The 27,447-nt window shown below is 38.1% G+C and overlaps 1 protein-coding gene across 3 annotated transcripts in view; it reads left to right on the top strand.

The window, feature by feature from the left end:
* The first annotated feature begins 12,161 nt into the window (after positions 1–12,161).
* Positions 12,162–27,447, top strand: part of LOC127430415 (cytoplasmic polyadenylation element-binding protein 4-like) — a 61,293-nt gene continuing 46,007 nt past the window's right edge. For 2 of the 3 annotated variants that reach the window (XM_051680161.1, XM_051680159.1), the window contains exons 1-2: positions 12,162–12,569; positions 13,244–14,399. In XM_051680161.1, coding sequence (XP_051536121.1) covers positions 13,296–14,399 — 1,104 coding nt within the window. In that variant the 5' untranslated portion in view covers positions 12,162–12,569; positions 13,244–13,295. The remainder of the gene's footprint in view (positions 12,570–13,243; positions 14,400–27,447) is intronic. The other variant, XM_051680160.1, reaches the window with a different exon arrangement.

The raw sequence follows: 27,447 nt of genomic DNA, 5'->3' as shown, positions 1-27,447 counted from the left end.
AGTATATGAATATAATAATAGTTTAGTATAAAGTTATATATCCAAGTACCAAGGTATTACCATCTGATATTTTAACTGTACCATGTATGACTGCAGTGGTCTTTTGAGAGCGCATTTGAGTTTTGTCAACTTTAACTTCTATTAATTTTAACTCAAGTGAGTTCATGGAAGGGAACAAAGTTTCAACAGACTTTTTATCACTTCTTTGCCAAAAAATTTCTGAAACTCCCTACAAAAAGGGGAGCGAGAAAAGGCTGAAAAGTAGAACTTAAAATCTCTTTAAATCCCACAGCAGCAAATTAATGTCTTTTTAGAGCAATGGGCAATAGAGCCATTTAAACTATTAGTTCTTCATTCTGGCTATCAACAAATACACAAAAACATCCACTAAGGTAGCACTGCAAAAAAACAAAAAAAAAAAAAAAAAAAAAAATTATGGCAAAGAAACAAAATCTGCTTTAAAATAAGAAAAAGGTTCCTTTCAGGGTAGAATATCTGACAAGCACTGAATTATCTAAATAGTTACTTGTGGATTTTTAGGGATAGCTATGGGAACATGATACACATTTTTTGAACGTGCTTTTCTCAATGTCACGGAAATATTATGGTGGTATGGACTGCACTCGTAAAGCTAATTCATAACCCATGTCACATATCTTAGCCAGTTCAGATAACCATCAGGTGTCTTTTTTTGTGAACACTGTGAACTGAGGTCTATGAACATAGCTGGGTGAAAAATCAATCTCTGTACCCAAGCCCCGATGACAATGAAAAGGTCACTCTCTATAATCAATGAATCAGAACGGCCATATGAAAAATAAATTGAGACAGGATTAAGTATTACAGCATCGAGCACCAGGTAAAGGGAATGTGTCATGTTTTGGGTCAAATAAAAATTGAATGCTAGCAATTTACAATCAGAGAATAAGAGACAACTACAAAGAGAAAAGAGTTACATATTTTTTAATAATTATAAGTTATTTTTAAAAAACTGCAAGTACAAAAAAAAAAAAAAACTTAAATGTTCACTATCATTCAGAAATTAGAATGAATATGTTTATTTCAAAATCAACAGTGGTTTACGTTGATAACACATTGAAAATGATCTCTAAATATAGTATTTTCACAATATAGCCACATTTTTATATTAATATTGTCACAAACACAAAGCATTTAGAAGGAAATGATCCAATATGTCCTCTCAGTTGCATTGAAGCAATTCCCAGAGATGTAAGACACATCTTTCTAACTTACACCATAAAAGTTATATGGGACTGAGGCCTGGAATCAAGTCAGGCCAGGCCACTAGACAGTTCTTGCAGAGCTTCTCATTAAATAAAAAAGCACTGCCCGATAAATACTTTTATACTGTAATTTGATAGTTAGCCTTGCGTTTCAAACAATGGGATCTATACTTTTCAGAATTTTGAATTACTTTTATACAGAGCCCCTGAGAGAACACGCAAAACTTATTGTGAGGGAACACAAAATTTATTTGTAAGTGAAAGGCAACTATTTGTAACACTTGGGACATTCTCCATAGTGGCCAATAGAGGTCACTAGAAGAATAATGACTTTTAGTTTGAAGATTTGTTTTAGTTTTTGTTGTGTCTTTGTTCTCTGTGTTCCCCTTGATTCCCGGCCACAGAGGCCGTTCCCCTGCCGCTGCCAGTGCACATGGCCATGGAGACCGTTCCCCAGTCTCTGCCAGTGCTCACGGAGTCTGTCAACGAGCCTGTTCTGTTCCACAAGGCTGTCGACGAGTCTGGCCAGTTCCTTGAGGCTGCCCACGAGCCTGTCCAGTTCCCTGTACTCATTGATCCTGTCCCGACCCATTTCCAGTATGACCCCTGTCTAGCGGCTGTCGTCCAGTCTGTTGACCCCTGTCCAGCGACCGCCATACAGTCTGCCGAGTCTCCGCCTCCTGCGCCTCTGCCCCCTGAGTCTCCGCTTCCTGTGGCTCCGACCTATGAGTCTCCGCCCCCTGAGCTTCTGCCTCCTGTGGCTCCATCTCCAGAGCCTCTACTTCCTATGAACTATTTATTTATTTATTTATTTTTATGTTATGGAGCATCAGGAGCTGCTCCTTAGATTTGGGGGGGGGGGGGGGGCTCTGTAACACTTGGGACACTACCTAGTGGCCACTAGAGGTCGCTAGAAGGATAAAGACTTTTAGTTTGAAGATTAGTTTTTGTTTTTGTCTTTGTTCTCTGTGTTCCCCTTGATTGATCCCAGCTGTGTCTTGTTAACCTTGTTAGTTTTTATGTATATATTGCTCTTGTGTTCTCTCTGTCTTGGTCAGTTGTTAACCTTTCATGGATGTAACGGTTTGTTCTGTTGTCATGTTTTTAGTTCTTTAATGTTTATTTCTCTGAGTTTGAATTAAAAAGCCTGCACATAGATCCTCCTTCTCTCTCCACTTCCCTGCAAACGTTTCACTACTGCACAGGAACGCAAAACTTATTTTAAGGGAAAGCAAAATATTATGAGGGAACACTAAACGTTTTGTTAGAGAACGCAAAATTATTGGGAGAAAATGCACAACTTATTGTGACGGAATGCAAACTATTGCATAGGAACGCAAAACAATTTCTTTCCCTGTCCTCTAAGGGGCTCTGTAAGAATAAAGCTTACAGGAACGCAAAGTTAATTGCGAAGGAACGCAAACATTTTTGTGAGAGAACACAAATGTTATTGTGAGGGAAAACAAAACTTATTGTGAAGGAAAGCAAACTATTTGAGAAAATGAATTCCCTCGCTATCCTTTAAGGGGCTCTGTATGGATAAAACTAATGCAAGGGAAACCCAAGATAATTGTAAGGGAATGCAAAATGTATTGCAAGGGAATGCAAAACATGTTGCAAGGGAACGCAACATATATTGTGATGGAACACAAAACTATTTGTGAAAGTAAATTCCCTCACTATGCATATAAAGCCCAAACTTATTGTGTGGGAATGCAAAACTTGTTGTGATAGAACACAAAACTATTGCAACAGAATGCAAAAATTATTGCGAGGGAATGCAAAATTTATTGTAACAGAATTCAAACTATTGCGGGGAAACGCAAAACTTTTTTCAGAGAACGCAAAACTATTTAAGAAAATTCCTTTGCTGTACATTTAAACCTCTTTCACCATTTTATTTAGTTTAAAAAGTCAGATATTTACCATGATTCACTTTGGATTTTCTTAAGATAGAAAACCTCTTAATGTTGCTATTGCTGTTGTAGGTAAATATCGCACTGTCTCTGTAATTTAATGCCATGTATTGCATTCAAACCAGACACAATCAGGAACAACCATGTTTAAATAGGGCAGCAACAAACTTGAAGGAAATTATGCAGTATTAAGCGTGGGAAAACCACCTTAACAGAGTCTTTTTTTTTTTTTTGGAGCATTTTGTACTTGAAGTTTTGGAAAATTGGAGCAGCATATGAGGGATGGGAACATCAGGAGCAATATTAACTTCCATGGAATGGCTGTATCTCTGATATCAGGGGGTTGAATAACAGTTTTAATTATCCCAATCTCAGAATGCCCTGAGGTATCCCAATTACCGATAGTGCATTCTGCATTTTCTTCTTTTATAGCCATATACAGTATGTTATCTCACCTTCTCTGAAACCCAGTTGATAGTGGAGCTAAGCACTGCCACACTCTCCCTGGAGTCTGAATACTGCAGTAGGATGATGAGAGGAGATGCTCTTTAGAAGCTCAGATGCAGAGACCTGAGCTCTGGCTATGGCTCTTGGCTGGCTGAGGGAGCATTTCATTATTGATGAGGCCACAGTCAGAGTTTCTCTGCGCGGTGGGGGGGGGGGGGGGGGTGGTGCAGCCCAGGCTGACTCAGCTGTTTGTCATCCACCACCCAGACTGATCGGCCGTGTCAGCGTTTCATGGGGTTGGGAGTGCTTAGGAGAATGTGAAAGAATGAGTTATCATACAGGCCAAACCCTGTATTTGAAACTATTCTGACACACAGACACGCTTTCACATTAAAGGAAAAGTTTACCCAAAAATGAAAATTGTCATCATATAGTCACTCTCATGACTTTCTTCCCTGAAAGACAAAATGAGTTACATATACTGTAGCAGAATATCCTATGTGTTTATCTCCATACAATGATTATGAATGGTGATCACGGCTGTCAAACAGGACTTACAATGACTAATATATATATATATACACACACACACACACACACACTTAAATATTAGTTTGTCCATCCATCCATCATTCATCCATCCATCCATACACACTTATCCTATATAGGATTAAATACAGTTCAGTCTGTTCTTCACACAAAGCTTTCATATGGCTTTAGTAGATTTGGAATATAGTGCACAAGTCGTATGGACTACTTTTATGATGCTTTTATTAAGCTTTTGTCATTTTTGGTCACGGCAGGTGAAATGTCCACTGTGTAGCACTAAAAGCAACTTAAGTGTTCTCCCAAACAATTTATGTTGGCTGTTCCGCCAGTTCCCGCCTCCTCCTTGCCCATCCCTCACCCATTACATTGGTGCCGTAACCCGGTATTAAGGAAGAACGCCAACAGCGCATCCCTCCTCCTTCCCGGGTTTCGGCACCAACGTAATGGGTAAGGGATGAGCAAGGAGGCAGGAACAGGCAGAACAGTCAACGTAAACATTAATGACAAACTCAACTTAAAACAACATAAAACACAAAGACGCACACACACACAGCGGCTGCATGTGTCTCTCTCTCTCTCCCAAACTGGCACCTCCGGCTCCCCTTTATCTCTCTCTCCCGCTGATTAGTTGAGTCAGCGCCGGCCATGCCCTCCTCCTCCTCCTCACAGTGAATAAAAGTTATTGTTGTTGTAGCGCCTCTAGTATTCATTTCACCAGGAAACTGCCATGATTTGTACAATGAATTGCTTAAATACATTTAAGCATTAATTAAGCTAAAGTAACGTCATTCTATGAGAAAAGGTTGGAATTTTATATTGTTTTGGTTGAACTATCCTTTTAAATTGAAACTTCAATGCTCATATCGTAATCACATGACCATGTATAAATGCAATCAATGCACACATTCTATCTCTTACTCATATACACACACCCATATGAATACACAGAGCAGCTATAATTTGTTCCTCTCAGGACCCAGAGGACTAATGAAATCGCAAATGCCTCTATGAGATGTTTGTTCGCCTAGCCGCATTCCTTCCCACAAGCAGGGCTGATGTGCTGCTCACTGCTGTGGCCTCTTCAGCTTAATTAGTATTTCATCCCTCAGGGACCCAAACAAGAACAAATATACAGAGAACAATGTGCATAAGCTTTGGCCCACTGCAGAGAATGCCATACCATGCTGATAAATCATGTATAGCCTTAGTTCTTAGCTAAGCTTTTATAGAATGAGATCAAGACTCAAAGATGAACATGGAAGTAAATAAAAGAGTACTAAACTGGTGGATCGTGACCCAATAATGGGTCACAGGTCTGTTTTGACAGGGTTGCGAAATGCAAATTATGAAAAGCAACTAAACATATAATTGTGCATGGTTATGATAAATTATTATTTTTTTTTTAAATAGGCTTGTCGATTTTTAAAATGGAAGACAACACTTCCTATATATTTTGTTGTTCAAGTTTGACGTTTATTCAAACTCTATGGTATTTTGCCTCAAATGTACCTGTCACTTGGTAGAAGCTAGCCAAACAAGGCATATTCCAACATGGACATGATGCATCATCCTCATCACGAAAAATCGTGAACACAACAATGTTAAACAAAATAGGATTGACAGCCAGATTACATTAAATATGGGTTCACTTAAAACGACGATACATTTGTTCAGACCACCATAGATATACGTACGTAGATTTAGCGCATTAGCAGCTGTTACTATGGACCGTGATACAGTGCGTTGGCGTGTGCGCCAAATTGGATGGGTCATAAGGCATCTGTAAACACATGAAAGTGATTTGACAGATGCAATCTGCAACAGTTTGGATGCTTTTCAGCCAATTTTCACATTAGCCACTGTAGCTCATTGGAAAAAGGAGAAACAAAATACTTGAAAAAGAGAACGATCCAAGGCACAAAATCCAATTTTGTACAATGCCGTGCACCAAAGCTCAAGTTTAGTGAACTCTGAACTGCGAATCTGGGTGACGAGGGGACACGTGGCCAATAGACAATCTAAATGTCATGTACTGACCTCTTGGCTCAATTCAAAGTATTAATACACTCACCGAGCACTTTATTAGCAACACTATGTTGCTAATAAAGTGCCCTACCTGGTCTTCTGTTGTTGTATAGCGTCCACCTCAAGGTTCGACATATTGTGCATTCTGAGATGCTATTCTGCTCACTACAATTGTACAGAGTGGTTATCTGAGTTACCGTAGCCTTTCTGTCAGCTCGAACCAGTCTGGCCATTCTCCGTTGACCTCTCTCATCAACAAAATGTTTCCGTCCGCAGAACTGCCACTCACTGGATGATTTTGTTTTTGGCACCATTCTGAGTACTCAAGTTGAAATCGCTGAGATTACATTTTTCCCCATTCTAATGGTCAATCTGATCATTAACTGAAGCTCCTGACCGGTATCTGCGTGATTTTATGCACTGCTGTCACACAACTGGCTGATTAGATAATCGCATGAATAAGTAGGTGTGCAGGTGTACCCAATAAAGTACTCATTGAGTCTAATATGGATGACGAGAGGACCTGTGACAAATAGACAATCAAAACATCACACACTGACCTATTGGCTCAATTCAAAGGATATATATTTCCAAGCTGCATATTTTTATTGTTGCTGGAAAGTGAGTAGACAGTATATTTTAACATTTTAATATAATATTATTTGTTATTTGTGAAGTGTTATTTACTAAAACCAGAAGCCCTCCTGCATGACATCATGTCCTGGGCCTTTGTGCTGTATGCAAAAAATAAATAAAATAAAAGCATTCTCAAAGCCTAGTGAGTGAGCCCCTTAATGCTTTAAGCTTCTATAAAAGGAATGGAACTAGTGATCATAAACGCAGTGCGATGGAAAGGTCATAACCATAAATGAATCTAGGTCCAAAAACATCCATAATATGTTTATTTGTTATTAAATCATTTAGCATGTACATCTATATAACCATAAAATGAGGTTGTAGTATTACACAGATATTAAATAACGACATTGCAGTACTCATAATTTACACTCTTTTGATTTCCGATAAGTACAACCATGAAAACTATTTCTACATTACAATAGTTAGTACTATAAATAAATCCTGACTAGCGAATGCGGTATCTACATGTACATCTATGCCAACCACTATGTGTTTTGTACAGTAAATGACTGGCTGCAGAGAGCATGAAACCATAGAAATTCAAGAGACATTTAGAAACCAAAATTGTCAATTTTCCTATTCAGACTGTGTCTTTTTTATAATTTCATAATTGTTGGGCCTGTGCAGATCATAGCAATATTAATACATTTCAGTGTTTTATTTTAAGGACATTTTTATTTGCTTTTGTACGATAAACAATTTTGGCACTGTGTTGGGCCATCACTTGATGTCCAAAGTAAAATCTAGGCCCTGAAGCAAAACCAGTTGAGAACCACAGTACTTAACTACACACAGGTGTGGATGTCTGTGTAAACTGTTTGAATAAGCTCTTGGGAAACTCATTGCACCCATTCTGGCTCAACCATCCTGTTAGCCTTAATGCAGTCACTTGCTACTGTGACTTGGAACACGATCCCACTTGTGTGTTCAACTTACACCACTTTGTTTAGGTACAGTATGTTAACACTAAATATTTCATGGCACACAAAATAAGCGCTATTACACAACACAATGCATCTTCGTTACAACTTCATTCTCCCTCCACCTTGAGGAACGTATTGTGCCATAATTATGCCTTAGGTAGGGGTTATTAATTTTTTAATGCATTCAATGTTTTATTCATAGTTGCGCTGGCTCTGTGGTGAACGAAACTAGAGACAAAACCAGGCTCACGCCTGCGGTGACTGAATCTTTATAGGAAGAGGCAAGTGCACATCTGCTTTTTCAAATGCACCAACCTCATTCAAATAGCTTTAATACATGTAAATGCGCTTGACTGCCTGAATAATTTTTGCATGGAGGTTATGCAAGCTGTGCTGAAAAGGTGTGTTTCCATTCAAGGCAGTCTGACTGGTTTGGTCTTTTCCTTTAAATCCATTTACCAACATGGCTGCATCTTCATCCCAAAGAGAAGTGTAGATATCAAATAGACACCCTACTTCTCCTTCAGTTTTCACATTGACTGATTAAACATCTGAGACTGTGTTGGCAGACAGGAGAGGAAATTGGAGAGTTTGGGGTTAGGGTTAGGAATAACAATGCCTAAAATACCCTGTACCCAGTTTTACTGAGGAGATTATTGAACATTGCTAATTAAAGGAACATTCCGGGTTCAATACAAGTAAAGCTTAATCAGCAGCATTTGTGGCATAAAGCCTATTACAACAAAATTGTATTTAGACTCGTCCCTCCGTTACTTAAAAAAAAAGCAAAAATCTGTGCTACAGTTAGGCACTTACAATGGAAGAGAATGGGGTCTATCAGTTAATGTTAAAATACTCACTGTTTTAAAAGTACAAAAAATCTAAAGTTCTAGCAAACTTGCTGCAAATTTCCCACTTATTATTTTCACATGCAAATGAGCTTGCGACCCGCCGCAAATGTTTGTCAGAATTTTGCAGCTCTTCACTGGTAATGAAGAGGTTCAAAGTTGTGAACCGGCAGAAAACCTTTGGCGACAATTAAGAGTAAATTCAAAAAAAAGAAAATCATGAGTGGCGAGTTTGCTGCAAGTTTGCCAGAACTCTCGATTTTTGTAAGAGCAAAGATGTAAACAATAAGCTTGCCAACATGACTTTAGTGTGATAAAATCGATTACTGGTATTAAGCTTTTCTGTGTAAAGTTGTATACAAGTGTCAAGTGTCGTAACCCTTAAAGCCTAAAACAACCGTAATAGTGAGGATTTAAACAACTTTACAGTTCCAGTAATACACAAGTTTTAACAGAAGAATTAATATAAGTGCTTTTATGAAATTATAAGCTTCACATTTCTGCCTTTAAACCCTTCAAATTGGTCCCATTCACTTCCATTGTAGGAGACTCAATGTAACATTGTTTTTTAAAGAAAGGAAGCAATAAGTCGATTTTTTTGTGGTAATCAAAATATTGCCACATGATTGAGCTTAACCAAAGTCCATTTTTAAGCAAGTCAGTCCACTCTGCGACCATATTTGGAATGCACTCGAGCAGGCTGGGCAGCTATTTTCAATGTATACATTTTTGAATGGGGAAAGACCGAAATCTCCAAAAACGTTTGTCAAGATTACGACTAAAGAATATATTCAAAATCAGCAGTAAAATCTGACAACAGTGCTTTCATAAATTGTGCTCAGATCACGCTAAAAAACTAAATTTTCCTGGCTAGTTTAGCTAATGCGCATGTGCGTTCTTGAGTTGACAGGCGATGTCTGTATCTAAAAGGTGATTGGCTCTTTTACCTGTAAGGCAGAACTTCCTTTACTGCATCCATTTGGCATTACAATTTCTCAAATTCATTTTAATGGTCCGTCCTGGACTAAATAGTCTTTGGCTAACTTGTATTGAACCTGGAATATTCCTTTAATGCTGGATGTGTGGTTAATAAAGGATTTAAAGAAAGATAATCATATATTGGGATTACATTATATGCTAATCAAAGATCTTCAACTGTTGTTTAATCGAGCGAAAGATGAAATCAATTTCAAAATCAGAGGATTGTTAGCAAGGAGAAATAATATAATTAGTACTACTAACAATAATCATCTTCATTGTCCCTTCATTATTACCTATTTGCTCAGTATATTATCAACCTGGCTAGACTGAAGTTACTCAAACAAGTGAGCTTTTTGAAGAAAAAGATTTATTTGGTTTTATTTGTTTTCCAACTCTAAATCTAACACCTGTCGACTTTTATTTAGGACCTCAAGATTAGAGGCTCATCTCTGCATGTTGGCTCCACATTCATTGTTGTGGACCTAAATATTTTGAGATGTCCCAGACAAAATGACACCATGATAATGGTGGAAGAGCTCAATTATGGAGTCAAAACAGCAGCCGTGGCAGAAGCAGCAGGCCTTGATGAAATCTCTGTCTGAGGGCACAGCTGTCGTATTCAGAGGCACTCTCCTCGCCGCTGTCTGGCCCATCGGTGTGCAGGAACACTGGTAATAAGGTTGAAACAGAGAAGGGCACAAGCAGGTGTCATCACAACTGAGAGAAGCTAACCCCAGCTGATTCCAATTCCTTGAGGAAAAAACCCACTTTGGCACATACCGCAGAATTCAGTGGCCAGGGGACAGGAGAAATTTTAGGAAAATTGCATGTGGGGCATTTACAGTTGCATTTTATGCCACATAAATATCCCTTTAAGAATGCCACTTTAAGTGGGCTTACACTAAATGCTAAAAAAAAAAAAAAAAAAAAAAAATCTTTCACTATCGTAACTTTTTTATGCCTTCCTCCCATGTTCATATTTCTCAACAAATTCATGAAAAAAAGGTAACTTAAATTAGCTGAGTTTATTCAACTTATAAAAGTGTCTTATCAGCTTTACTTAACACATTTGCATTGGGACAACATGAATATTTTTTGTTGGTTAACTGAAACTGGGCAGAGGATTTCTAGTTCCCAGCATGCTTTGCAAGGGACTTGGCAGGGAGAGTAAATGTAAAAATAGTAAATGAGTTAAAATTAAGTGTTATTTTATGTGTCTTTGTGCAAAATGAATATAAAGAGGGAGACTTGTTTGTATTTAATGTTTTGATATGTTGAGATTTAAAACAATTTCTGTTATGCTGTAGTTTACCATCATAGTGAAGAGTGGAGTTTGAGCCTACATTTAGGAACAATACAAGAATTCTACATATTGTTTTATCCATTGAGCAAGAGCTGTGCTAACCACTGAATAGTGACTAAGTTGCAGTTAGCAGTGTTTCCCACAAGCATGAGAATAGCATGTTAACATTTTCTGTCACTAGCTAGCAGGATATCACTAAAAGAGATTCATTAAGTTAATTTTAACATATATTTTGTTGAGTTTACTTGATTCAGTTAATTGAAGTATTTAAGTTGTAATTACATGGTGATTTTAATTTAAGAAAACTCAATAGTGGAACCACTGGCCATGATTAAATCGAGTTCAGCCAAAGAGTTTTTTTTTTTTTTTAGTGGTGAATCACAGCATTCTGATACATTATGAGTTAATACATTATTAACATAAAACATTACATAAAACATTACAACGTTAGATATTTACACTTTAAAAGCTCTAAACTAGTTTAGAAAGCAGAGTTGAAATATAGGCCTACAGTACCCTATATGAGATATTGTTTCTATTTGTTTCTTTTTTCAGCAACTGAAAAAAAGACACGATGTTCAAACGTCATTAAGTAATACAACAGTTTTCAATTGATCTAAAAAAATGAAATGTTTCTTGAGTACCAAATTAGCACATTAGAATAATTTCATAACACATTATTTTCATTATTCATGACACGTTATTTTCTCAGTAGACTGCAATAATGACTGCTGAAAATGGGGCTATGACATCACGTGCAATAATTTAATTTTAAAATAAATAAAAATATAAAACAGTAATTTATAACAGTAATTATAATTTGCAACATTATTTATGTTTAAAGTAGTGTTTCAAATAGAGAGAGAGAGAGAGAGAGAGAGAGAGAGAGAGAGAGAGCTAATCAGTTAACATTTAAACTACATAAATTTACAACATTCTTTATTCTGTTTTATATGCTTAAAAATAATTGTAAAATAATTATAAAAATTACAAAATAATTATAAGCTTTTATAATGACCTTACAGGGATGAAATATATGTGGTAAAGGCAGAACCTCGTTATTCAAAGACCTGAAAGGGAAGATGAATATTTATGAATCGCATCCAAATTAGGAACAAGTGGGTGGAATAACCTGCGCACTCACCAATTAACGCCGGTTTCTCCTCCAGCGTGGGCGGAACAAACGTCTTCTTAGAGTGAATGGGCGGGGTTTTGTCATACGGAGGCGGGGCTTTAACCGGAAGTGTGTGTGTACTGCTCTTCTTGTCATTTCGGCTTCAGTAGATTGTGGAGAGGAGAAGGACAGCAGCGGCAGTGCAGAAAGGGGAGCAGCAGTGCGCTGGTGAAAAAAAAAAAAAAAGGACAGAGAAACGCAAAACTAACAATGAAAACGACGAATGAACGCGTTGCAGTTCACCAGTAACGAAACTAGTCTTTTTATATTGAAGTCAATGACGTAAAACCGTTGAAACGAGTGATTTAAAGGTTAGCAGCTGGCTAAAGCGAGACAGGGCTGTGTCATTGAGAAGGCAGGACACGTCAAGAGGAGGAAGGGAAAAACAGACACTCCTGGCTGTCGGATTAAAGATCCCCAGGTTAAAATATCACATCATCAGTTTATATCAGGCTCTGCATTAGTTTTTCGCTGTGATAACTGGAACGAGTCTCAGTCATCGCTTGGATCAGCCCATAAGGTGAAAACTGATTTTATCGATTGATTTTGTTGAACGTAGTTATGATACATCATTGATATTAGACGTTTGTTGTCGTTGTATGTATATTAGCTTGTGATTTTTCGTGTAATGTTGCGCGAGAGCAGAAGACGTCATCATTTTTTCGGCTCGAGACACAGATAACGTTCGTTGAAAAAGGGAGGATATTCTGAGGACTTTTTCTCCTTATATCGTGTTTTATTCGGTACCAAAACGAAATTGTATCTTGTAAGGTCCCTGACTTTATTATTTATGTGTCAGATTAACATGATCGAGGCGGCCTTTCGCTTGATATGAAGCCTTTGAGCAGTTCCTGGTGAATAAGCCGGTAGCCTGTTAGCTGCTAGCTGAAGAGACGTCACGAGTCTATAATTAGACCATGAGAGAGACCTTTATAACTTGAGGGATTTTTAAAAACCTATCTTTTACAATACTTGAAAACCTGAACATGCCATATAAGAAATTCCTTGGCAATGTCGGTGTCGTATTTCTATTCTGTCAGTATTTTTGACGTCTGGTGACGTAGTGTCACATAGTCTCTCATTGGGTGTCCTCAGTGTTTCCAGTGTGTCAAGAATTCTGTTTCAGCTTCTGCTCTGTGCAACTGCGTCATGGTGTATTTTTGACTTGAACCATGGATCTTTGTTCTTTTCCAGGAGATAGGAAGCAAGACTAACTTTTGGAGCCAGGTTGAACTGGAGAACATAAATGGGGGATTACGGGTTTGGAGTCTTGGTGCAAAACAACGCTGGCAACAAGTCTGCTTTCCCTGTACGAATTCACCCACACCTGCAACCACCACACCACCACCAAAATGCGACTGCAAACCCCGCTGCTTTTATAAACAGCACCCCGGCTGGGAATGGCAGCAGCAGTGGCTCGACTTGGCTCTTCCCGGCAGCCACGGCTCACAACAACATGCAAGATGAAATCCTGGGCTTGGAGAAGCCCAAAACCCAGCAACAGGAGCTGCAAGAGACTCCACAGAAGCAGCAGCTCTCCCCAGGCCACCAGGAGAGCGGGATCATCTCAGAGCTCGAAAAGGCTCGATCTGAAGAGAGTAAAGTTGAGAGCGGGTCGTCAGAGGGGACCAATGGCAAGGAGATGCTGCGTTTAGAGTCACCCGTGTTGACGCCCTTTGACTATCAAGAGCCCTCGGGGCTGGGAACGGCCGCCCAGTCCAGCACCTCCTCTTCCCTGACCAGCTTCAACAACTGGTCGGCTGCTATTCCCCCCACCCCCTCTACCATCATCAACGAGGACATGGGCTTCTTCAACCCGGCGGCCTCGGCCAACAACGGCCCTCTGCTATTCCAGAATTTCTCCCACCATGTCAGCCCAGGCTTTGGGGGCAACTTTTCCCCTCAGATTGGTCCGATCTCACAGCACCACCCACCTCACCCCCACTTCCAGCACCCTCACAGCCAGCACCAGCAGCATCGTCGGTCCCCAGCAAGCCCCCACCAGCCGCCGTTCTCCCACCGCAGCGCCCCCTTTGGTCAGCTGCCGCATATCTCCAACAACCTGAGCAAGCCTCCCTCACCTTGGGGCAGCTACCAGAGTCCCTCGCCCTCTCCCTCTTCGACGTCCTGGAGTCCAGGTGGGGGTTACGCCGGTTGGGGTGGCTCCCAGGGACGTGAGTACCGCAGAGGCATGAATGGTGGCATGACGCCTCTCAACTCCATCTCCCCGCTCAAGAAGACCTTCCCCAACAACCACATGCCTCAGCAGAAGTACTCCCGCACCAGCCCCGGCTTCAACCCCAAGTCCTGGATGGATGAGAGCAGAAGCGAGAACATCTTCCCTTTCCAGGTGTGTATACGATGTTGACACGATGATCTGCCTAATATTAGCCATAGTCAGGCCCTAATGGAAATTGGAAATCTGTCACTCATAAAAGATCTATGCATTCCCCTCCCCTTGAATGTTTGTTTAATATATATTTTGGCTGATTTCATGAGGTTTTTAGCTTCTATTCGTGCTCCATTTAACACATTCTACTATGTTAAAGGGACAGTTGATCCAAAAATGAAAATTCTCTCATCATTTACACACCCTCATGCCATCCCAGTTGTGTACGACTTTGTTTCTTAAGCAGGACACAAATCAAGATTTTTAGAAGAATATTTCAGCTCTTTTGGTCCATACAATGCAAGTGAATGGGTGCCAAAATTTTAAGTCAGCATAAAAGTAATCCATATGACTCCGGTGGTTAAATCAATGTCTCCAGAAGTGATTTGATATGTGTGGGTGAGAAACAGATCAATATTTAAGTCCATTTTTACAAAAATAATACTCCTTCCTGTTCAGTCAATCTTCACTTTGACTTTCACTTTCACATTCTTCTTCTTGTGTTTTTGGTGAGTCACATTCTTCGTGCATGGGCAGGAGGAAGAATTTCAAGCAAAAATGGACTTAAATATTGATCTGTTTCTCACCCACACCTATTATATCACTACTGAAGATATGGATTTAACCACTGGAGTCATATGGATTACTTTTATGATGCCTGTTATGTGATTTTGGAGATTCAAAGTTTTGGCACCCATTCACTTGTATTGTATGGACCTACAGAGCTGAGATATTCTTCTAAAATCTTAATTTGTGTTCTGCAGAAGAAAGAAAGTCATACACACCTGGGATGGCATAAGGGTGATAAATAATGGGAGAATTTTCATTTCGGGTGAAGTATGCCCTTCTGCAGCATTCTGCAGATTTTCCCTTAAAATCTGTGCAGAAAATGTGGAGAAAAGAAAGTCTGCAGATTCCGTTTGGGCCTGGTAATAGTAACTACTGTTAGACTATATATATATCAGCCATTTTGAGATTTTACATAACTTTTCATCTTTTAATTTTTTCAGCTTTTGTAAAGGCATAGTTCAGATTCAATACAATTGAAGCTCAATTGACAGCATTTGTGGCATAATGTTGATTACCTTAAAAATTAATATTGACTTGTCCCTCCTTTTCTTTAAAACAAGCAAAAATCTAGGTTACAGTGAGGCACTTACAATGGAAGTGAATGGGGCCAATCCATAAACGTTAAAGTGTTCACTGTTTTTAAAAAATATAGCCACAAGATGTAAACAGTATGCATGTTAACATGATTTTAGTGTGATAAAATCACTTACTAAACTTTTCTGTGTAAATTTATATAAAATGTTAAAACTTTGTTGCTATGATGACGTAATGTAAACATCTTTACAGCTCAAAATTTTATTAGAGGAATTAATGTAAGTGCTTTTATTAAATTATAAGTGTGCATGTCCCGATACAATTTTTTTGAGAACAGCTACAGATACTTACGATACCTGTTTTTTTTTTTTATTATTCCATATTCAGCAGTTGTTTTACAATTAATAATATAAATGGTGTCTAAATAAATTAATTCATTAAAACTTTAATCAAATAATAATAGAACAATTAATTTTCAACATAATATTGTATAATTTTTTTTATGAAGTGGTGCTTTTATACAGAACCTCACAGCATAATCCAAAATACTTCATTGGAGTTATTTTTGGTCAAATAAAGATGGTGCTGCATAACAGAGCATCACAGATGTGAGATATGGCTTAAATATAAAATCATTATTATTGATTTATTATTATTATCAGTAGTAGTAGAAATAGTATTACATTTAATATAACAACAATACAGTAGTGACATATTTTTGTCATAATTTTTTCGATTTAAAAGAAACTTATATTTTGGTGGTAGCTTTTTATTTTTATTTTGGAGCCCTTTCCATTTCTATGTGTTTTTGACGGTGCCCTCTCACCCCTGGAAAATCAGGTCACTTTTTGGAATAACGTTCATTTGGAACTCACTTTTTAAATAAAGTTTTGTTCAAAATTCTGTTTGAGGTGATCTTAAAGCTTAACTATCATGATTGGTCTCCCCTCAAAGTGGCCTTCGGAGGCTCATTTATCCCATTTGGATTGCAGTGCCAGTGTGATTATTCAACCGTAAAAGGCTGCTATTTCATGAAATAGCCTAAATATGTAGTCTGTATGTGCCTTGCGCTACAAAGTGAATTAGCGTTCTGCTCGCTTTCATCTGCTACAAACAGAGAGTGCTGTAGATGTAACGTGATTTAAATTTGTGCGCTGAATCTTTATGCAGTGACATTCTTACATCAGAAGGTATCGTTTTATTTATCGGAGCATTTTACGAGCACAGGTTCAAGTAAATAAGTGCAGTTTCGGACCCCATTCCGATAACATTATCGTATCGGGACATCCCTATTGAAAAGCTTAAAATTTCTGCCTTTGAACGCTCCAAAAATTGGCCCGTTTCACTTCCATTGTAAGTGCCTCACTGGAACCTCTATTTATTTATTTATTTATTTTTTAAATTTTTTTAAGAAAAGGAGGGCCGAGACGAAATGATGTTTTGGCAATCCACATTGTGCCATAAATGCTTTCAATTCAGTTAAACTTGAATTGAACCCAGTTTTTTAGTAAAAGTTGTGAAAATAACTATTCATTTAATTTATTCATTCATTTAGTCTTATTTGCTATCATTGTTATTTTATGCATACACTACCAGTCAAAAGTTTTGATTTTATAATTATAATTTTTTTTCTTCACATTTTAGAATAATAATAAAGTCATCAAAACTATGGAATAACATAAATGGAACTATGGGAATTATGTTGTGACTAAACAAAATCCAAAATAAATCAAAACTGTGTTATATTTTAGCATCTTCTAAGTACTCACCCTTTGCCTAGAATTTGCAGACATGTACTCTTGACATTTTCTCAACCAACTTCTTGAGGTATCACCCCGTGATGCTTTTTAAACAGTATTGAAGGAGTTCCCATCTATGTTGGGCACTTATTGGCTGCTTTTCTTTATTATTTGGTCCAAGTTATCAATTTCAAAAGCTTTTTTTTTTTTTTTTTTTTTACATTTTTGATTTATAATGAAATAAATTAATATGGTGGCACAATGATATTTTTGTCTACAAAACTAATTTCAAACATTTAAGCATACGCCTTCAGATCAAAAGATTTTTAAGATCATGAGAAACATTTCAGTCAAGTGTTTCAAAACTTTTGACTGGTAGTGTATGTTGGCATTACATCAGCCATTGGCCACCCTTCTGTGTGGATATTGCTATCAGTAACGGTCATTAAAAACCTCCACATTGGTCGACCACTGAAAGTATGCTGACTTCCCCATAATGTGTCTATGGTTGTTTTGTGCACAGTAGCTCAGCTCAGATTTGCCTGTTACTGCTCTCTCATGGCATATTGTGACAAATTCTGCATGAACTGGGCTAATGCAACATGCGCCAGAAGCTTTGATGACTAACTTAGCCTTGGCTGGTTTGTTTTCCAAACAGCTCTGCGAGATTTTAGTAGCTGACATCAGCTCAGAAAATGAAGTCCTGCCAGGCATGATGCTGTTTTAGATGGTTTTATGCTAATCTTGCAAAGCAAATAATTAAAATGTTGACATGCAGCTTTTGACCTCTTTTAGCACTTGATTTCATTTCCATAAGCCATTGTATTATTGTAGCACAGGTTATTAAATGTAGGGTTGGGAATCGTAAGGAATTTTACAATCATTTCCGATTTGTACAGAGCAGATATAACAAATCAGAAATAATTTTAATACAGTTCGTGTAAAAGGTGTGTTTGCAGACTTTTTAGAGACATAAATACAATCCAATAATAGATCCTTACTCTATTTTAAATAAAGAAATCTAAAACAACACGAAATGTGATGGCATATTTCATCTTTTATTTTATTTTTTTCACTTATTACAACAAAACTTGTGTATTTTTTTTATTATAAATTGCCATATGAACAACCAGTCAGTAACTGCACTGCTTGATTTAATAGAGACACAGGTCATCATTAAATAAACAGTAACAGTTCCAGAGACAGTTTAGACTGTGTTTTGTAGCCTAATGTTGTATTTCAGGCTTGTGAGACTTCAACTTTTCTTATTTAATTTCAAGTTGGACATTCATAACTTGCACATCAGTATAAAATTACTTGTATACTGGAAGCGCTGTATGTTTCGCACTGTAGATTCAAAAGAACCGGCTCATTAGAATGGTTCTTTCGGGGTCGGGCTATACCGGAAGCACCATATGTTTTGCGCTGTTGATTCAAAAGAACCAGCTTCTTTGAATAGTTATTTCTGCAATCGAACTGTACCGGAAGCGTATATGTTTCGTGCTGTAAAAAGAGCAGGCTCAAGACTCGTTCGATTGGGAATTAAATACACTGGTAGAACTGATGTTTTTACGCTGTAGAGTCAGTAGTGGGCATCGCTGCTGCGGAGATGTGCTGCTGGAAACACTGAGTATTTGAGGACGGTGTTCCTGCCACATCAGTGGAAAATTGCACGCTGGAGAACCGTTAACGGAACCGAAAGTCACGAAGATCATATGATTCCGGATTCTGAAAAAGAACCGGTTCTCAGTTCCCAACCGTAATTATATGTGGGCAAGCCTGTTTTATTCAGTTGTAGATATTGGGCCTTGTGTCATACTCCATAACTGGAGCTAGTTGGATTGACAGAATATCCTGGGTTGTAAAGGTGATACAACATTAGTGTCACGACCCATACAGATCAATAAATTTCAGCTACAGCAGCAGTACTAGGCTATATGTCATATTCAATGTGGTGTTTATGAGCTATGCTAGAACCGCTCCTGTTTTTTTTTTTGTTTTTTTTTCTCCCCAATTTGGAATTCCCAATGCGCTCTAAGTCCTCGTGGTGGCGTTGTGACTCACCTCAATCCAGGTGGCGGAGGACGAATCTCAGTTGCCTCCACTTCTGAGACTGTCAATCAGTGCATCTTATCACGTGGCTTGTTGAGTGCATTACCGCGACATAGCGCATATGGAGGCTTCACACTATTCTCCGCGGCATCCACGCACAACTCACCACACGCCCCATTGAGAGCGAGAACCACATTATAGCGACAACGAGGAGGTTACCCCATGTGACTTTACCATCCCTAGCAACCGGGCAAATTTGGTTGCTTATGAGACCTGGCTGGAGTCGCTCAGCACACCCTGGATTCGAACTTGTGACTCCAGGGGTGGTAGTCAGCGTCTTTACTCGCTGAGCTACCCAGGCCCCCAGAACCACTCCTGTTTGTTTAGAGTGTGTGTGTCTACATGTGATGGAGGGTGGAGTTTTGATAGCAAAGATATAGGGCACAGAAAACTGAATGCATTGGCAGTATATTAAATGAAGTATTCCTTTCTAGATAAAAGGTTTCATACCAAGGACGTATAGCTGAGAATGAGGTGAAAATGGTTTCATATAGCATGCCTTCGTTAAATTTGCATGTGGCCTAGTCCTTGTAACTTGTCTCTCAAGGTTTTGTTGTGACAGCCTTCATTTCACACACATTGAATGACACTGCTGGTGTCCTCCTCTTTCTATTTTTTACATAATAACATTTTTGTTGGTACTTTTTGGAATTTAATGACCAACACTTTCTGTTAGTTCTACATTTAGTGTTACAGTTTGGGCTTGTCACAATACTGAAATGTTCCTGATTATTAATTGTCAGACAAATAATTGTGATTAACGATTTTGGCATTATCGTTTAGGTGATTAGCAACTCTCATGACATCTCTATTAGCTTAAATTTCCCCTATTTGATCATTAGAAATGTAACTGCAATTTGAAGTGCGCAGTTATCACAGTAAGACTTTCTCAAATAATCACGATTAAATCAAATAATAGCAACAGACCTAGTTACAGTAAACAGTAGGTCTGGGTATTGACGCAGATCTCCTAATTCGATTCCGATTCACAACCATTCGATTCGATTCCCATTCATTTGGGTTTATTTAAGTTAGTCCTTTTTTACTGAGAAAAATGAAAGAAATTCTACTTCAGCGAATACTGTTAATTATACAGGGGACATTTTAACTTAGTACATCATGAAAATATAAATTTTACCAATTTTATTTGGCCTTTATTTTGTACCTTTTTGTCACATTTTAGCTTTAAAACAAATCCATGTATTCCATTAATAAATGTGATGTCATATTATACATGTATATATTAGTGCTGTCTGCGTTAATGCATAAACGCATGTGCTTAAGTTAAAATGTTTAATCGCGATTAAGGCATGTACCAATCTGCCATTAAATTCTGACTTTTTATTCAGCTCTGTGTGAGTTGTAAACACTTAGAGGGCGGAACGTTTGCAATGTGTTTAGTGGGGACATTACGCTCATATACACACAAAAACCAAACACACAACAGTGAGTCCGTGCCAATGATCAAGTGCTGGAGAAAGAACCTAATGCTGAAGGGACTTTGCAGACTTCACTAAAGTCTTTCACGCATCTTTTGTAAGTCAGCATTTTACCACATAAGCATGTCAGTTCTTACAAGCCTACTGTGCAGCTAGTTTTTCCTCCCTGTTTACGCTCCGCTAATATTTCATATAATTTCAACTTTACCCATTGCTGCTGAGCTTTTGAAGTGTCAGCTAATGATCACTGGACAGTTCAGATGAATTCTCTTTATATTGGAAGTGCCATTGCTAAAAGCAGAACAAGACGTGCTTTTCAAATGGGGTTCTACGTGGCTCTTGATGCCCTGACACGAATCATGTGCTTTCCAAATCAAAAGTGAAAAGACTGCCTGCCGACTGATAAATATTAAATGAGGGTTTAATGTGCATTGCAATGGATACTAGTTCTTTGAATCAGTCAACATCCCAGTTAGATTTAGATGTTTAATGTTTCTCAAATTGGAGCTATTTTAGTGAATTTCTGTCTTTATACTGTGGAGTTAATAAAGCATTTTTGTTACATACTGTATTGTTTTGTTCTATTGTGTTCTTCCAAAGAACAAATAAATGCATTATGTCAGGCAATAAGTATATATAGAGTCAAAGTTTACTAGTTTTAAAATCTGAGATTAATCACGATTAATTATGAGAAATTATGAGATTAATCGCAATTAAATTTATCTATTGACAGCCCTATTTAGAATTTGAGAGAAATTTTGTCAGTACTTTATAGAATAAAACAAAAATGTTAATTTTATTCAAACACATACCTACAGTTGAAGTCAGAAGTTTACATACACCTTAGCCAAATACATTTAAATTAAATTTGAAATGTCAGAATAATAATAGAATTATTTATTTAAGCTTTTATTTCTTTCATCACATTCCCAGTGGGTCAGAAGTTTACATACAATTTGTTAGTATTTGGTAGCATTGCCTTTAAATTGTTTAACTTAGTTCAAACATTTTGGGTAGCTTCTCACAATAAGTTGCTGGAATTTTGGCCCATTCCTCCAGACAGAACTGGTGTAACTGAGTCAGGTTTGTAGGCCTCATTGCTCGCACACACTTTTTTGGTTCTGCCCACAGATTTTCTATCGGATTGAGGTCAGGGTTTTGTGATGGTCACTCCAGTGCCTTGACTTTGTTGTCCTTAAGCCATTTTGCCACAGTTTTGGAGGTATGCTTGGGGTCATTGTCCATTTGGAAGACCAAGCTTTAACTTCATGGCTGATGTCTTGAGATGTTTCTTCAATATATCCACACCATTTTCCTTCCTCATGATGCCATCTATATTGTGAAGTGCACCAGTCCCTCCTGCAACAAAGCACCCCCACAACATGATGCTGCCACCCCCATGCTTCACGGTTGGGATGGTGTTCTTCGGCTTACAAGCCTCATCCTTTTTCCTCCAAACATAATGATGGTCATTATGGCCAAACGGTTACATTTTTGTTTCATCAGACCAGAGGAAATTTTTTCAAAAAGTAAGATCTTTGTCCCATTATGCACTTGCAAACTGTAGTTTGGCTTTTTTATGGCAATTTTGGAGCAGTGGCTTCTTCCTTGCTGAGCAGCCTTTCAGGTTATGTCGATATAAGTCTCGTTTTTACTGTGGATATAGATACTTGTCTACCGGTTTCCTCCAACATCTTCACAAGGTCCTTTGCTGTTGTTCTGGGATTGATTTGCACTTTTTGCACCAAACCACGTTCATCTCTATGAGACAGAATGCATCTCCTTCCTGAGCGGTATGATGGCTGCGTGGTCCCATGGTATTTATACTTGCATACTATTGTTTGTACAGATAAATGTGGTACCTTCAGGCATTTTGAAATTGCTCCCAAGGATGAACCAGACTTGTGGAGGTCCACAAATGTTTTTCTGAGGTCTTGGCTGATTTCTTTTGATTTTCCCATTATGTCAAGCAAAGAGGTACTGAGTTTGAAGGTAGGCCTTAAAATACATCCACAGGTACACCTCCAATTGACTCCAATTAGCCAATTAGCCTATCAGAAGCTAATTGGCTAATTGCCTAAAGGCTTGACATCATTTTCTAGAATTTTCCAAGCTGCTTAAAGGCATAGTTAACTTAGTGAATGTAAACTTCTGACCCACTGGAATTGTGATATAGCCAATTAAAAGTGAAACAATCTGTCTGTAAACAATTCTTGGAAAAATGACTCATGTCATGCACAAAGTAGATGTCCTACACGATTTGTTTGCTAATATAAAATCTGTGGATTGGTTAAAAAATTTGTTTTAATGACTTCAACCTAATTGCATGTAAACTTCTGACTTCAACTGTATAAATAGTAAATCCAGAGATATTATGGCTGGGTATTGATAAAATTTTTTAATTCAAATTTGATTTCAATTCACAACATCTCGATTGGATTTGAATTCGATTCAGTATCGATTCATGTGGGAATATTTCTTACTTTGCTTACATATGAAAGAAATGCTCTTAAAATGTAATGTTCTTAATTTTAATGGGACCTTCTAGCCTTCTAGGAAACCCTTCTAGGTACAATTCAAAAATATTCATTTTGCAAATTATATTTTATCGTTAGGTTTTCATCATATTTGATAGCTTTTGAAAAATGTTCACATTCAGTCTATTCTATCAATAAATGTCTTAAAATTGCAAATATTATATTATAACTCCAAGGTAACGTTACCTAATGTTGCAGTTTGTTGTCGCTGTTGAATAGAGGAAGAGAGGTACTGAGGCAAGGCTCTCGGGAGCGCGCATAAACGTCACATCCTTTGGATGTTCCTGGCAAAAGCAACCCACTCCCTTCGCATGAAAATCAGTCTACAGGCTTTAATAGGCAACCTAGGAAGTCCGGGAAGGGCTAATTTTTTTAAGTTGCGTTACAAGCCGTTCACACATTGGCAAAACAAAATCATATTGCTGTCAAGTGTTTTTGTCTTGTTTTCCTTTTAAAATGATCTAAAAATCCTTAAAACAAGATACATTTACTTGAGAAGAAACATATAAGATATTTAGACTTGCTTTCAGAGTGTGTATCTTGAATATACTATATGTGTATTTTGTATTTAAGTGTATTTTTTTCACTTGTTCATATTTCTGCCAGTGTAGTAAAGACAAAATATACTTATTCAAGATATATTCTCAGAAAGCAAGTCTAAATATCTTATATGCTGCTTCTCAGGTAAATGTATCTTGTTTTAGGGATTTTAGATATTATAAAATATTAAAATATGAATTGTTATATTCAACATTCTCAGATAAAAAAATTTCTTCTGCATTATAGCTCCTAAAGTAAATGTTTGTAAGGAGTTTTAGATATTTATATTGGAAAACAAACCAAAAAAAGACAAATCTAAAACATTTTTTTTTTTTTTTTTTGGCTAAGATTACACTCTGACCTTTTTGGTCATTTCAGTTCATCTTTAAATCACAAAAAAAATTTTTTTTCTTAATATAGCTCGAATCGCAGATTTTCTTCATGATGAGATACACACCATGACACACACATTACGATTCACTATGTCACGAGCCATCACATTACAGTCTAGATAGCGAGGGATGAGCATCTCCACGCGATCAGCCGAGAGAAGTTTGAAACTCTCTCATGCTGTTTTTCACGCTACTCATGTAAACTGCTCTGACCACACAGGGAAAGCCAGTTTCAGAGTTTCTGCTTATTTATACAACCCGCTTACTTTTATTTGGACTTATAACTCCAGGGTGTTTTCTTTTAGGATGCTCTGACAGGCAAGATTTGCTCAAGTGGAACACCGGGTATGGCTCCACTTTATTTCACGTCACGATGACACTGCTTCTGTATTTACTTTTTTTGTATTATAATTCCGTCATACTTTGCGATCTGCATCACCTCAATCTGTTTGGAAAGTTTGGAGTGCGTCTGGACTGTGAGCTGTTCTTTCTTCCTCTCCTCAATCAAGCGCGAGCTGAAGTGCTGCTCTCCCGTGTCATCATTAGCGTTTCAAATTATCACGTGTTGCATTAAATGAGATCAAACGACTATTCAACAATGGAATTTTTTATCAACAATTTTTTATTGACAACATTGTCGATAACACCGACTAATCGTTTCAGCCCTACACTGTAGTTTGTTTTTTTTCTCTGTATTTATTTATTTTTTTTCAGCAAGTGATGTACCTTATTTTGCTGTGGGTGTCCCAATATTTATACAGGATTTACACTTCAGAGAGCTCAATAAAATATTGAAATAATATTTTGTTTGCATTTGTGAGAGAATTTTTTTTTTTAATTGATTGTGTAAAATAAGCACATAATATCATAATATAGATCGCAGGCCCTTGAATTGAAATCGTATCGAGGCAGTCTTTGAGGTATCTGCAAACATCGGATCACTGGCTAAGAGAATCAATATAAGATCGTATCATGATGAAACTTGCGATTTACACCCCTATTATTCAGTTATAAACGGATTGATTGGAATGCATCTTTGGACACACATTACTCTGAACAAGTCAAATGCAACTTTTACTCTCAACATGCAGTGAAAGGATCTCGGTGCTCAACTTCTTCACCACTATACTAATCAATATTTTAAATTTACCAGCCAGTGGCTAATCACAGACATAGTCAAAATTTGGTCGCATATGCGATTGATTTGATTGATAGAGGGTTGTGCGTAAAGTAAAAGATTGATCTTAGGATTTAAGAATCAGTATCAAGATTCTTGATCACAGTTTATCAAAAAAAAATAATAATAATAATAATAATATATATATATATATATATATATATATATATATATATATATATATATATATATATATATATATATACACTATATTGCCAAAAGTATTCGCTCATCTACCTTTAGACGCATATGAACTTAAGTGACATCCCATTCTTAATCCATAGGGTTTAATATGACGTCGGCCCACCCTTTGCAGCTATAACAGCTTCAACTCTTCTGGGAAGGCTTTCCACAAGGTTTAGGAGTGTGTTTATGGGACTTTTTGACCATTCTTCCAGAAGCGCATTTGTGAGGTCAGACACTGATGTTGGACGAGAAGGCCTGGCAGTCTTTGCTCTAATTCATCCCAAAGGTGCTCTATCGGGTTGAGGTCAGGACTCTGTGCAGGCCAGTCAAGTTCTTCCACACCAAACTCACTCATCCATGTCTTTATGGACCTTGCTTTGTGCACTGGTGCGCAGTCATGTTAGAACAGGAAGGGGCCATCCCCAAACTGTTCCCACAAAGTTGGGAGCATGGAATTGTCTAAAATCTCTTGGTATGCTGAAGCATTCAGAGTTCCTTCCACTGGCCCAGCCCAGCTCCTGAAAAACAACCCCACACCATAATCCCCCCTCCACCAAACTTCACAGTTGGCACAATGCAGTCAGACAAGTACCGTTCTCCTGGCAACAGCCAAACCCAGACTCATCCATCAGATTGCCAGATGGAGAAGCGTGATTCGTCACTCCAGAGAACATTCGTCATTCCACTGCTCTAGAGTCCAGTGGCGGCGTGCTTTACACCACTGCATCCGACGCTTTGTATTGCACTTGGTGATGTATGGCTTGGATGCAGCTGCTCGGCCATGGAAACCCATTCCATGAAGCTCTCTACGCACTGTTCTTGAGCTAATCTGAAGGCCACATGAACTTTGGAGGTCTGTAGCGATTGACTCTGCAGAAAGTTGGCGACCTCTGCGCACTATGCGCCTCAGCATCCGCTGACCCTGCTCTGTCATTTTACGTGGCCTACCACTCCGTGGCTGAGTTGCTGTCATTCCCAATCGCTTCCACTTTGTTATAATACCACTGACAGTTGACTGTGGAATATTTAGTAGCGAGGAAATTTCACGACTGGACTTGTTGCACAGGTGGCATCCTATCACAGTACCACGCTGGAATTCACTGAGCTCCTGAGAGCGACCCATTCTTTCACAAATGTTTGTAGAAGCAGTCTGCATGCCTAGGTGCTTCATTTTATACACCTGTGGCCATGGAAGTGATTGGAACACCTGAATTAAATTATTTGGATGGGTGAGCGAATACTTTTGGCAATATAGTGTGTGTGTGTGTGTGTGTGTGTGTGTGTGTATATATATATATATATATATTTATATTTATTATTATTATTATTATTATTATATTTTTATTTATTTATTTATTTTACCAGCTCTAACAAACCGTATCTTTTCTGTATGCCATCAACCCTCATTTGTGTCACCTCCATTTAAATGTCCCATGACAATTTCGTTTGATTCCAGGGAACAGGTGCCTTCGAGATCCTCTAATTCAGCCTTTTGGACACAAAGGTCATTGGGTCAGCCAGAAATTTTGTGGTTTAGATATGTTGTGTTCTCTGTAAAAGCAACAGAGTAAGGGTGCTTTCACACTGGCAGTTTAGTTCAAAACAGAGCACGGTTCGCATGAAAAATTGGTAATGTGACAGCTGTCATGCAGACCGGGGAGCGCACCGCGGTACCAAACCCGAGACTACCTGTAGGAGGTGGTCGGAGTTCGGTTGCAATGGAACTATAGCACGATTTGCGTGAATGTGAAAGCAACTAGGACTCTGGTGCGCACTCATTCAG

This window comes from Myxocyprinus asiaticus, chromosome 40 (assembly GCF_019703515.2).
Source record: "Myxocyprinus asiaticus isolate MX2 ecotype Aquarium Trade chromosome 40, UBuf_Myxa_2, whole genome shotgun sequence".
NCBI classification, from domain to species: Eukaryota; Metazoa; Chordata; class Actinopteri; order Cypriniformes; family Catostomidae; genus Myxocyprinus; species Myxocyprinus asiaticus.
The sequence above is the reverse complement of the archived record's forward strand: the minus strand, read 5'-3'. Positions and strand labels throughout refer to the sequence as shown.